Source organism: Excalfactoria chinensis, chromosome 5 (assembly GCF_039878825.1).
Source record: "Excalfactoria chinensis isolate bCotChi1 chromosome 5, bCotChi1.hap2, whole genome shotgun sequence".
Taxonomy (NCBI): domain Eukaryota; kingdom Metazoa; phylum Chordata; class Aves; order Galliformes; family Phasianidae; genus Excalfactoria; species Excalfactoria chinensis.
In genome coordinates this window covers 14118857-14131836 of record NC_092829.1, presented here as the reverse complement: position 1 = coordinate 14131836, position 12980 = coordinate 14118857, and the positions used below count along the sequence as shown (strand labels likewise).

The following is a 12980-nucleotide window of genomic DNA, read 5'->3' as shown; positions in this document are numbered from 1 at the left end:
TATTACATTGTATAGAATCAAGCTGCAGTGGAGTTTCCAATTGGCCAAGATGCATCAGCGCCCCCCAGAGTCAGATTTTTTCCAACCACGAGAACCTCTGCAAAATACTGGAGACCTTTGAGAGCCCATTTCCTTTGTCAGCTTCTCCAGTAACCAAGATCCGGCAAAACTTTGTCCAAATCACATCTTCCAATTCAACTGGCAGGTCACAGCTGAAAATGCATTTTAAGTTACTAACTACACACAGAAAGATACTTTGGCAATCTCACTTGATGTACTCTTTTAGTTTGACCCCGAAAGACCAAAACATACAAGTGCGTCACACTGACTCTGGCTACTCTATGAGCATCAACACTAAGCAACCAATAGTACCTACTTCCACCTAAGAAAATGTACTCTGTTGTAGAAGGAATTAAGATGATTTGACTTGAGCTTTTAAGTAGATTCGGTAAACCAACAGAAAATGCGTTCTGAGTAGCTACTTCAATATTCTTCCTGGAAAACTGAGTCAAGCTGACTGTTCTACAAGCTATGGCCCATCTACCTTTCTGATTTTTAGAAGATATTCTAAATATATTTTTCCATTTCCCACCCTTATGGATCTTATCCACCTTGGAGGACTGGTACAAATCTGATAACCAACCACTCAAAGCAGAGAGCCAGGGTCCAGCAAAGATTCTACAGTAAATTTAACTAGTCCAAGGTTTTTCAAAACACTCAGCTACAGCAGGTTGAAGTACTACTCCTTCCAGTAACTCACCTTCTTTCAAATTGTATATGGATGGCATAATAAATGATCTCAGAGTAGGTCAAAGCAGAACACATTATTGCTGGGTGGGAAGAAACAAACTATGAAGTACTCCTCCCTGAGGAGATTGCAGTATTCACACATTCAATTTCCCCTTGCTCCAAAGCCCCCAACCACTCACAGGAGATCAAGCAGAGTTATCAGTGATGTAGCAGTCTTACCTGGGATTTCATTGGCTATGACTGAAGGAGGACTGGACTGGTTAGTACTAACTTGCTGGTGGGTAATCATATGACAGCACTGCGGCACTGCGTTGTTTACCATGTAAAGGGTATCTGGCACATTGGACATTCGGACCATCCGCAAACGAACGAGATCGGTCTGTTCCACCATCATCTCATCCAGTACCGACTGCAACGACAGCCATCAGAGCCCTCATGAAGGCATTGTACACATCGACCAGGACCTTCTGTAAGCACTGCCTCAAGACCACCTAGAGCTGCTGCAAGCACAGCTCCAAGGCCACAAGTCTAAAGCAGGTCCCAAATAGTATGTGACACGTCCACACCATTTTATACTCTAGTTTCCAGTCATTATTAGCATTGGCCTTTCAAAGCTAACAGGCAAATAATGTCAGGGAAGATTGCTTTGTTTAATTTGCATTTGTCAGAATGAAAGTATTCTTCTCGTGGCAAATCTAGATGCTCACTCAAACGGTTATGGTTCTCAACTCTGTACCACTGAAAGACAGTACCTTGAAAATGAGATGTGTTTCCCTCAGATATTTTAAACAAGACAAAGGGATTTATGCACATCTTTGATTAAGATTCTTATTTAACCTTCTCATTTTTCAAAAATAAGGCTAGCAGAAGGAAATAATTTAGAAGTCACTTATCTGAAGCTTTTGCACCTCACAGTGATCAAAACGAATAAGAATAGTTACCAGATAGTAAACAAGAATTATTCCTCGAAGGTTAAACAACTAATTATGCTTCTATTAAAAACAACAGCACAGCACAATACTGACAGAAACAAGTTGGACTCCTGACAAGAAAAATAAACCACGCAGAACAAACTTTACGATTATTGCTAAAGCATTCCCATTGCACACATTTGAAAACTGAGCGTCAATGTCTTTATTATACATTTTTTAAACACATTTTTGTTAGTTTTAACAATCCAAGGTACAAAGCTAAAGTTTAACTGGCAATTTCTCCTCTGTTCCCTTAGTGTCACCTGATGCTCTCTCATCTGTGCTCAAAACACAAAATAGTTCTCTTTCTCCCCTCAAAGAGGAAGTCACCACTCAGACTTCAGAAGATATTTTCTGTCTTAAACACAGGGTGAAAGATCTGAATTAGAGAGCAGTGTTCAGAGTTTCTAGGCAATATGGATGTACACAGCTTCACCCTACACTATTGTTTGGCAGTCACCTGCACAGCTGGGACTCACAAACTCATGACCCAAGATAGAATTGCTTCAAATAATTAGTTAGCCATCCATTAGGGTCCCATTCTGTCAAACAGGATATGGCATGGGCTCTTCAGTTTTACAGTCCTCATATAAGATACTGAATAAGGAAACTACTGCGTGAATGAGACACAAAGGACTGCAGTCAAGTTGGACACAAGATATTTATTCCACTTTGCACAGGACTGAAAGAATTCTAGTTCTGATTCAAATGACAAACTATTGGAGTTCTGTGCCCAGTGGAACAGAGGTTCTCCACCCAGCTCTTGTGGGAGCCGGGGAGCCTGAAAGACCTGGCACCAAGGTTGCTGAATAGCTGCAGACTGGGACTCTCAGGCTCTCACCTTGCCATCCGCCTGCCAGGTGGGCTGCCGAGGAGCTGGGCCGGCAAACTGGCTGGAAACCAGGGAGGTTTCCCTCAGAACGCTGCTTTGTTTCCGGTGGAATTTCATCAAGATCTGTCTCGCAAACATTTCAATTTCGACAAAAAAAAATTTTGTTGAAATTTTTCTGATCAATTCTAGAGACTTGAGCCTGATGATCAAACTTGTAAGTCTTGTTAAACTGAAAACGTTAGTACTTTAGGCCAGTACATGCAAAGAGAGACAAGACACACCATTTTTTTTTCCCTGTTTACAGAACCCCCTGATGACTTCAGTGTAACAACAGCCAAATGTTAATGGTTATTACCTTGGCCTCCTCCACATACGGTGAGAACAGTCTCGGCCGCACATAAATTCCAGCATTTTTTTGTCGCAGCCAGGCATTTGACTTTCCACCTTCTGATGTTGGTAGCATGTCTGAAGGAGGAGTACTAATCAGGCCTCTCTTCATCTTGAAGAATGAAGACAAAATTTAACGTTTGATTAAATACTAAGTATATATGGGGAGAACTTGAAAGCAATGTATTTCTTACACTGACCCCCTACAACACTGTTTTGTTTTTCAGTTTCCTGACAGATTCGAAGTACAAAAAAATCTTAAAAAGCCATGTAACCTTGCACAGATCCCTGTAGAATCCAAAACACAATGAAATCAGAGATAATACTTGTATGAGATGACTGACTTACTGCATCGCTCAGTACTTCACTACTCATGGGTAAGATGTGCTCTATGCGGACAAAAGGTAAAAGTGGAGATAGGATCTCTCTCAGCTCCTCAATGTCAAGATCTCTCCTTTTCACACCTCTTTTGTTCACACTGTGAGCAGTACCACTCAGTAAATTAGGCTCTGTATGAAAACAACAAAAAAATAGTTATTTTATAGGAAATTTTTTTTTACATAAAATCATAAATTATGTGGCTCATAGAAACAAACAGAAAATTCAGAACAAGCAGCATTTCTCAGTATTGTTCCACAAAAGTAGTCTACACATAAAAATGTGATACAAAGCATCAGTAGATTCAGGATCAGGTTATATGATCACTGGCCATTCATACAGCTGTCATGTTCAAAGCATAAGCCAGGAAGGAACAAGAGTAGTGTTTGTGTTCCAAGTTCATAAAGCTTTACCTAGAGCTATGCTATAAAAAATGTCTGTGCCTTGCTGCAGTTCCCGCCAGTGACTCTCTTCTGCATCACCTTTCTTCTTCCCCACTGGGTTTCAAAAACCAATTTTCTACAAATTAAGGCCTGAAGAGGCTGCTGGGATAAATTACTCAAGCTTCAAAGGAAAAAACACTCTAATAACTGCTGCGTCACAACCACTTAAATTGCTCTCAAGTTCATACACCATCAGTTTACAGCAGGAGTGGTATATCTTCCTGAAGACTGCATAATAACACCATATGACATTCTGGGATCCTCTTTCCCCAAGTAACTACTTGCTTTCACCTGTATTTTAAGTACTGTGCCCAACCTGAACTTGACTAACTTCAGTTGTGAGGAAATTTGTCAGACATTCCCCATTCAGTACAAGCAGCTCAAGTCCAGGCCGTATTTTTTAGTGCTTTCCAATATTTGACTGATACCACCACATTTACTGTTTCAAGGGTCCTTACACTCAGACAAAACTACGGGACTAAATTTGGGCCCTGTCTGACAGAATTTGGCAGAGCTTTTATTTCTGCTTTTGTTCATCACATTATCCAATGACCCCAGGAAACAGAACGAGCTATTAGTGATCATCACAGATCAGGAAGCTGCACAATTACTCCAAACGAGCAGCTTCTTCACCATTTCAGTTAGCTTAACTTGCTCCATTACCTTCCAACATGCATGAATCAAACATGTAATTTCTTGTTTTGACAATGGAATTCTAGTACTTAGGTCACTAAAAATCATGTCATTTAACTCCTTTTTTTTGTTTGTTGTTGTATTTCATTCAACACATCCTTGACAAAACAGTTGTACCGCAAGCAGTAACAGTAGATTTCAAAAAACACGAAGCCACAACCATTTTACTCCCCATTCCAGACAGATTGCTTATAACTTGTCAGGTTTTTATTATCTCCAAGGACAGAGACCTTGTAACTTCTTTGTACAACATCATCTGACTGTGTGCCACAAAAAAAAACAACCAAACAGAATTAATGCCTCATGGCACCCACTGAAAGGATAAGAGGCAAAGAAACAAGCATGACTGCATTTTCTTACTGCATTAAGACATTTTAGACATTGCTAAGATTCCCCCTAAGTCCTTTCTTCTTGAGGCTGAACAACTTCAGCTCCTACAGAATGTCTATGCTTATTTGCTCTAGAGGATATCCATTTTTCCCCTCTTCTAAAGATTCCAGTGCTCATCTAGTTTTAACCACAGTATGAGCAGAGAAGATTCATTAGATTCAAAGTCTTAGTTCACAGATTATCCAGATTAAGGGCTTTGAAACATTATGGTTAATTTGGTTAGACAGCACATGGCTAAAAAGTATCCTCACCTCGATCTGCTATTCTCTTCATCAACTGATGTTCTCCCCATTTAATTAGATATTTTAGAATATCTTGTTCACTTGCCTGGTAGAAAAAAGAAAGTCACCAATCCACATATGGTTAGTTTAAATGACACACATACACAAACCTTTAACTGCCAGAAAGAAAAAACTGCAGCAAAATAAGTGTTTTATTTTATGCCTGCTAATATCGCTCACTCCAAATATTTTAAGGAGCACTACTGATATATCACTAGCCTGATTTCTACATTTAGGTCACTTACTGAATCCTAGGAAGAAGAAAAGTAAGTATTACATCCAAATGATAGAATTAAAAGGGCAATTCCAACACTGGGCATTGTTTAGATCTTTTGTTTAATGTTACAAATTCAGTACCTGCACAGCCTGAGAAGTCACAGTAACTACATCAACTACACGATGACCTCAAGCACATACTAGACAATAAACAACTGTAGAGGAAAAACTCATATACAGACAAAAATTTAAGTTTCCTAACAAATAATTTTAAACAACACTTTGTACCTTAAAAAGCAACACTGGGACAGATAGAACTTAAAAAGCCCGATATTATTTATGCTATATTTGGTAGTCATCATTAAAGATACATTCACCAAAGAGATGGCAGGAAAAAAACCCACAAGCTTTCCATTACTCAGTATGGTTCCCTCTCCCTAAACCCACACTCACTGAAGGAACGTCATAAAGCAAAAAGAACAAACATAAATTGATTCTGCAATGCCTGTCAGATAAGATATTTTTGTCTCCCCACTAAAAAAATTAAAACCTTCTGAGTTCAATAGCTTACACTGCCTCTAGCTAGGATATACACTGCAGCAGTATAAGCATTACAACTACTTAATTATTGTTTGTTTTTTTTTTATAAAACACTTGAACATACAAGCAAATGTTAAGTTTACAAAAGGTTTATTTAAGATAATTTGCATCTGTTTCTAAGCTATTACTAAGCCTTTAAGTAACAGCACATACCATCAGCTTGGGTTGTGTTACAAGCCAAGAACAAAATAGGTTTCTTATTCACTACTTCGATTTTATTTTTTACCTCTTTAAAAGTAGTGCTTATGTACAAGCTTTTGACTACAATCTAAGACAGGCTACTCACAAGTGCTTCTGGCAATAGCACAACATATCCTGCTTCAAGCAGAACTAGCTATATTCTGAACTGCAGGTTACCTGTAAATAGTCAGACTGAATAGCTGTAAGCAGGTGGTCCTTGCTTAGTTCATAGAAGACATCTGAAGTCATGACCTGGGTAAACTCCTCACAGAGGAAATGCAGTGCTTGACGATGAACCCACTTCGAACCGTATGGCTGAGAACTCCACTTCAAAATGGCAATTAAGGTGTCTAGAGAGATGCTCTCAGCAATAATATCTTCACAGCCTAGGAAACAAAAGCAAAACAATACAAATCAATATAGCAGTTACAGAGACACTTAGATCCTGAAGTGCCAAAATATGTAATATAAAGGATTATGTGACTCTCATCACAGTTCAATTGAGAATAAAACCAGAAGAGCCTTACAGACCAAGATTTGCAAACAAGGTTATGTTCTGACAGAATCCTAAGCTCAATTAAAAATACAAACTGTTTGGTCATTCACCTTTTATAGCCACACAAAACATTACTTCTACTGGCATGCCAAGGTGAATGACTGAAAGCAATTTCAACCACACTAGAATGCCCTTTGATTAACATGCATTACCTCTGTGTTTAATTCATTTTAAAATTGCAGGTTTGAATGTGAGCAATTACAAGTTACAACATATTCAGAAAAGGCACAAAAGCCCTAACACAGGTGGGATTTTTGCCCGTGTCACTTATCATGTGGACTCTGAGATAGATGGTGCAGAGGATCAGAAGGACTCAGCTCTTCAGCACAGCACGAGGGCAGCAAAGTGTAGTTTTCTGACTAGCAGAGTAAGGAAGCAGAGAGCAACTGCTCTAGGCCATCATCCCAGCCTGCAAAGCCAGAACTGTGCCAGGACAGAGAACATCTCTTCAGATATGGAACAAGAGAGAAAGTGTGCGAGGTGCAGGTGCTCTGCTTTGGGCCAAGTCTGCTACAGCTTCTCTGTGCTTCTGCTGCATTAGAATTTATACTCTTTTGCAGAGCATATGTCTTCTGAAGAAAAGGACAAGGTATTTTTCCATTCTGAAAAAGGTGGAATAGATTCAGAAGGACTGAGAGGAGACACTGCAAGAGGGATGAAAACACAGGGAGCTGGGATTACCCTGCTCACAGACTCTACCACAGTGGTGATTTCATTTCTACATCTGGCTTGCATACTCATACAATGTGAGTTGTATTTGCACTATAAAGATGCAATTTGAGAAAAGTTCTACTGTACAATTAGACATTCCAGTCTCAATCCACTACAGACACAAAAGTATAGCTGTACTCATGCCCACAAGAGGTCTCTGTATGGCTAACAGCAGAATGCTCACATTTTACTTCTTATACGCTATCATTTTTAATATCCCTGTAGCAGACAGGGGAAAAATACAACAAAAAACTGATTTGCTTACAGAACTGTATCTCCTTACCAAGCATTTGGACGAAGAAAGCATTTAGTGTAGCAACATTAATGGCTGTCAACACAAAGACCAAACAGACACTTGGTGCTACAGATTTTGAACTGCTTGCATACAAAAAAAACAAACCCAAAACAATCTACTAGTAGCGTACAAAGAAAGTCCTTCTTCTCTACCTAGGTCAGCAGATTAAGTGTTGACTCTGTATGTCTTGCAACCAATAGTATGAATGAAATGTCATTATGGAGTAGCAAGTGAAAGTGTTGTGGAAGACTGTTACAGAAGGTACTACTTAAGAGCAGCCACTGAAATGGGAAGCAAAAGCAGCAAAGGAAAAGCTAATAATGTCCCAGTTGAAACAAAAAAGGATATTATAAACTTGCCTGTCCTGTTAAATATGTGCATTTCTGCTTCATACTGCAATAGCCAGCATGTTAATTACAAGAATATTCCAATATTTATTTTCCTGAACTTATAAGTACAAAACACACAGTGACTATAGTATCAGTACTCAGTGAGAATGTTTGCAACAGATTTCATCAATATGTCTGAACAAATACAGTTTCAAACAGTTTTTATTTATTTCCCAAGTACATTTATGGCAACGCTGTCCCCCAACAGTAATATAATTTAGCCAAGTTTATAACCAAAAAGCTTTCCTCAACAAGCACTTGAATGATTTCTACTTCTATGCACCTAATATGCCTCAGATAAGACCATATGTATCAACGGAGCCACCAACAAATCATTTAACAGAAGGATATATGTTTGCAGAAGATGTATTAAAAGTAGCATTATGCTATTAATTTCACGTTAGACTCTCCATTTGTCTTGCCCCCCCCAATTTATACTGAGAAGTCTTGCTGTGTAACTACCAGCAGAATGACATCAGATGAAAAGCTCATTTAGGATAGCTAGTAAATGGAACAGTCCTTTTCCTGAGTACTTCTATCAACGTGTCAGAACAGTGGATATAAGTATTTCTTCTGAAGCACACATGAGGTAATAGAAAAGTGTTTTTCTGCACATCTAAATAAATTAGGACAACTCAATTTTGGCTATGAAAGGAATATAATCCTTTTCCTTGGCTAAAGGCTTTCTTGCTTTAAGATTCAGTCACTTGGCAAAAAAGCCAGCTAATATTCACAGTACTGTTCCCTACAGTGGAACAGAGTATTTTTTCCTATGAGCACTGTTTTATAACTTTCAGGCAGGAATTGCTATTCCAAGATCTATTAGCAATGTCCCCAAGTGCTCTACCACAAGCTTTCCTGACCATCAGCACATTTCAAAGATTCTGCTTGCAGTCTGGCACAATGAAAGATGACTTTATCACATTTTGGACAAATGAGTCTCTTTCGCACCCTCTTTATGCTGGATACCAACAGCCTTAGGTCCTGCCTGCAAACAAGTCCTGTTTCTCCAGTTCCCTCTCACATGTTCTACAGCCCTTTTTAAGCAGAAACAGCTTGAGCCCACGCTCACAATACTAACCAGTAGCCTGGATTTTGCCAAGGCAGCTGACAAACCCACTGAAAAAAACAAGTTAAGTGCCCTCAGCAGTTTGCAAAAGCAGGATTAAACAAAGAATTACTAATTAAAGCTAACAGTTTTGTAAGTCATTCTGTGGTGGAGACCTTTCCCCTTAAACTCATGCATACCACAACACGAAAAACAGAAATAAGAATTCATCTTGATAATGAAAGAGGGTCTACAGACTATTAAATAGTTTCTCAGTTTTGTCACATTAGAAGAGACTATGCTGGCACCAGGGATCTGTGCTTTTCTATCTGCTAGCATGCAGAAAACAGTTTAAAGTCATGATATACAGCTAGTCTGGGCTACCACATATTTAAAAGTTGCAGAGAAGCATTTTTCATCCACAGCCATCCTTGCAATTCTAACCAAGTTTCTGGTGCAAAGAGAAGGGAAGAAGGAGAAAGACTTATTTAGCCTCCTTTCTGCATCTTACAAAACCAAGGATGCAAACCTGACCTGTACTTTTCTAAAAGTCTTTAGGAGGAAGCTTCACACATGTAGGACATTTAAATAGACACAAAAACTAACCTCCTCGTACAGCTGAACTAGACCAGATCATCTGCTTACACTACACACCTCCTGCACTTGTTTCACAGCCCTACTTAGGTGGCCACATGGTGTACTACTCAACTCCATTCTTCCAAATTTGATTCCACATTAGTGTTTGTGCTACCAAGGATCTGCTACCACCAGCTTAAGAAACCGGACCACGGAGACCGAAGCGGGCAGCATGGTAGCAGTAACCCTTGTGGCAGCCAAAAAGGGTTTAAATCTGTTTCAGATAAAAGTGATCACAGAAATCAAGACACAGCAATACAAGCATCACCTACAAAAATAGTAAGAGCAAAACAGAAGCGTTAGATAGGTTAAAAACTTGTAGTTTCCTGCCCTTACTATTATCCCACATAAACAGCATTGTAACAACCTGCACTTAACCATAATTGCACTGTGGACCCACTGTTTAGTCCAGTAGTTACAAAACAAGATAGTTCCAGCAGGTTGCCTTTGCCAGTTGATTACTTTCATCTCATTTTAGATTTTTTAGCACTAAAACTCAGAGCAGCTAGAAACCCCTAGTCCTCTTTCAAAAGGATATGGTGTTGCAGGAGGGAATATTACCAATGCCAAGCCTTGCAGGTATATTTTTTCCCCTCTCTCTTTCAGACACTCACACAAACAAGTTTCAGCTTCTCAGAGGTGAAAAAAGTGTTGTGCAGGAGAGAAAACTGAAGCAGCACAGGACATGAAGGAGTCTAAGGACATAAGCAGTCCAACAATTCTGAAGTATACTCAGTACCTCTTTCAAGCCACTTCAATCCTTCCATTGATTTTTCTAAACACAAAATAATTTAAAACATTTGCACGTTCCATCTTTGGGAAGCTGAATTCAAAGTACACCTATTACAGATCCGCTAATGCACACAGCATTGTTAGCAATTTGCTGAGTTCAAATATGGAGCCGACAGAACTTCAAATCATTTCAGATCATTAAAGCAGTAACAAAACACGAATGGAAGGTTAGACAGCATTTTGTGCCACACTAGCCATCTTTGCTCTAAGAAAATTCAGTAAATTGTGCAAATTTTAATACAGCGCATTGTCAGCTGTTTGAAATAATAAATGCTACAGCAGATGAGAATAACACCACTTGTGTAACTTGAAAATATTTTCTAACAATATGGCTGTCAAGTCATCTGAGGCATCAACAAAAGGGTTTCTGAAATTATAAGCTTAGACAGAAACTTAAGATGCTTCATACACATTTAAGGCATTCAAAATTCATAGCAAAATGCTTTCTAATGTTTTCTCTCCCAAACAATGCAAATAAATCCACTCTCCTGCTTCTACCATAAACACAACACATGGATTTAGAAAGCTCGAAATCTGCATGTACATCTTTGGCAGTCATCAGTGGATAATGGCCCTGGACTCAGCGTCAGCATTCCTTAAGCAGCACATTCAGCAGTGGGCAGCTTAGCTAGATGAGCTTAAGCAGAAAATAATCGTGGGACAGAAGCAAAAGCTGCCAACTCAGCCAATAAAACGGAGAGAGAAACTTAACATGGAAACAATGAATGGCAGGGGAAGAAAAAGCTGATGTTCAACAGGGCTGCTACCAGCCATTAACAGCTAGTATTTCAGCTGCACACTTCCTAGAAAACAGGTGACTGAAACAAAAGATGGAAAAACAGGTGATCAAACCTGTTTCTCTGCAAAAATTTGCTTGCAACGGGACAATTACATGCCTGACTGCAACTGACTGCACTACTGAGTAAAATTCCTTATCGTTACATATAGCCCAAGCATGTAACAATACCATAAGAAAGACCATTTCCACTTCTTGATCTCTCCCATCTTCATTTTCTTAACATAAAACCCAAGTAGTAATTTCAGACTTGAGCACAAGTGAATCATGTTAAGGAAATAATAGGTCAGATTTATGTTAATATTTACTTAATTACACCCAATTTCTTTTATAGTTTCAAGTGGCAGACTATACCCTATGAGAATTCATATTGCACCGTGATAACTGACACACTTGCTCTAATCTTCCCACAATACATTTGTGTGTATTTAATACTGTTACTGTGGGCTTCCTGGTGCTCCAGGATTTCAGTCCTGCTGAGATCAAGGGTACTTTTGATGTCAGATGATATCTGCCTCTAGATCAAAGACCGCGCTACTGAATATGACTTTAAAATAAAGTTTATTCTCACTCCTGTCAAGGATAAAGAAAATATCTAAAAATAAAAGGAAGGAAATGCATAGTTAAAAGCCTGGATTCATGTTATTTTTTACTTTGTATTAATTTAGAAAACTTTCTGGAATTTTCTCCCATTTCCCAGGCAAGACTACTGAGACAAGAATCTGCTACAGAAAAGTCATACTGTGCCACCACCTCAACAGGACTACCCCATGACAGTAAGCATCAGGGCCATGATGCATACATTCAGTATAGATAACTAACAACTAAGATGCTTGAGCCAAACTTCCCTGAATCTGCAATGGATGTGGCAGCACAGTAAAGCCAGACAGGGAGATCGTTTTCACCACGCACAGCAAACAGAATTAGGAAACTGATCTAGTTTTAGTAACGGTGCTACTGAAGAGGAAGGGATAAGTGATTTTACACTTGGTGTTGTGAGGCAGTGCATTGCAACAATCACCAGTACAGTCTCCGAGAGCAGCAAGGTAGCAAGAAGAGAGAAAAGAAGAAATAAAACAGGCAGAACAGCAGCGTTCTCCTGAGGGATGTGATTGAGCATTCTGGAAAAGGCTCTAATCCTCACAGCCTCCACACAAAAGCAGTAAAGAGCTCTACTTTTTTTATAGTTAAACACAACAGAACCTCCAGTTTCTGGGTTATTAGGTACAAATGGATTTTGCTAAGATCAGATCTATAAATGAAATATCCTTGTTCATCTATTCACATCAGTTCATTTTCAGTTTCTTCTGCAAGATAAATGATCTGTTTAAGCTGATCATTAAAGTCAAGTTGAAGCCAAAGCAAATTTTAAACAATCTTGCTTTGCTTGAACAGTGAAGATTCTTAGCATATAATCAAATTGCCACTGACTTAATCACAGGAAAACTATTAAAGTGCAGCTTTATCACTGTTAGGAGCAAGACTTCACGTACAGTCAAAGCTGAATCGTATGCTAAAACTGATGAAAAATGACATTTGGATAACTTACAAAGTACTCTGCAGACAAACTAAAATCACCTAAAAAATATTTGATCAGAAGTTTAAAATACATCAACTACACTTAATATTCAACTAC

The 12980-nt window shown here is 38.9% G+C and overlaps 1 protein-coding gene across 2 annotated transcripts in view; it reads right to left on the bottom strand.

The window, feature by feature from the left end:
- Positions 1-12980, bottom strand: part of BTBD7 (BTB domain containing 7) — a 48819-nt gene that overhangs the window by 9225 nt on the left and 26614 nt on the right. The window contains exons 4-9 of one of the 2 annotated variants that reach the window (XM_072338542.1): positions 6299-6507; positions 5096-5171; positions 3289-3449; positions 2909-3052; positions 2563-2676; positions 970-1159 (exon numbers count right to left, since the gene is read on the bottom strand). In XM_072338542.1, coding sequence (XP_072194643.1) covers positions 970-1159; positions 2563-2676; positions 2909-3052; positions 3289-3449; positions 5096-5171; positions 6299-6507 — 894 coding nt within the window. The remainder of the gene's footprint in view (positions 1-969; positions 1160-2562; positions 2677-2908; positions 3053-3288; positions 3450-5095; positions 5172-6298; positions 6508-12980) is intronic. The other variant, XM_072338543.1, reaches the window with a different exon arrangement.